General features: G+C 49.5%; 1 protein-coding gene across 1 annotated transcript in view; it reads right to left on the bottom strand.

Annotated features, from left to right (window-relative positions):
* Positions 1-367: 367 nt before the first annotated feature.
* LOC102369104 (perilipin-3-like) overlaps positions 368-638 on the bottom strand; it is a 5,419-nt gene continuing 5,148 nt past the window's right edge. Inside the window, exon 7 of the mRNA XM_014527213.1 lies at positions 368-398. Within this exon, the coding sequence (XP_014382699.1) occupies positions 368-398 (31 nt within the window). The remainder of the gene's footprint in view (positions 399-638) is intronic.

Here is a 638-nt window from a genome sequence, read left to right as displayed (position 1 = left end):
AAAGGGGAGGGGGGGGGGGGGGGGGGGGGGGGTACAGCAGCAAGTGTGAGCAGGTTCCACAGTACTGTTCTGGCACCTGAGCAACACTAGTATTCTTGAAACAGGAGCAAGTCACCACTCTTGAACAAAAAAAAAAAAACAAAAAAACACAGGATTTTGAATGCAATTCAGGTTTATTTTGAAACAAAAACATGGGTTTTGTACAATACAAAAGGGATTCCTAAAATGCTGGTGACCTCTGTTCTTAGGGCTACAGGGAAAGGAGATGCATGTTCTAGGTAGTGAACATGCTACACCCTAGGGGTTAAACCTCCATGATGCATAGTTCTTGCCGCTTTACTTCATTGAGCTAGGGGGTTTACCAACCCTAGGAGATGGGCACCAGGCACCAGCCATACCTGTAGGCAAGTGGTTGTTCTTCAGCCACCAGTGCACCATATGAGAGGCCAGTTACAGACCGTTTCCTTCCAGGAGCTGAGGGAGCATGCAGGGGCAGGAGTTGGAAGCAGCTGGGCCTCCACTACCTATTCTCCCTGCGATGGTTCATCAGGACTTTTCACCGAGGCTCCAGAGGAAGCAAAGGGGCCAACAATCCAGTCCAGGGGGAAATTCTGAATCAAGTACTCCCGCAGATCATC

The sequence above is a fragment of the Alligator sinensis genome, unplaced genomic scaffold (assembly GCF_000455745.1).
Source record: "Alligator sinensis unplaced genomic scaffold, ASM45574v1 scaffold376_1, whole genome shotgun sequence".
NCBI lineage: Eukaryota > Metazoa > Chordata > Crocodylia > Alligatoridae > Alligator > Alligator sinensis.
The sequence above is the reverse complement of the archived record's forward strand: the minus strand, read 5'-3'. Positions and strand labels throughout refer to the sequence as shown.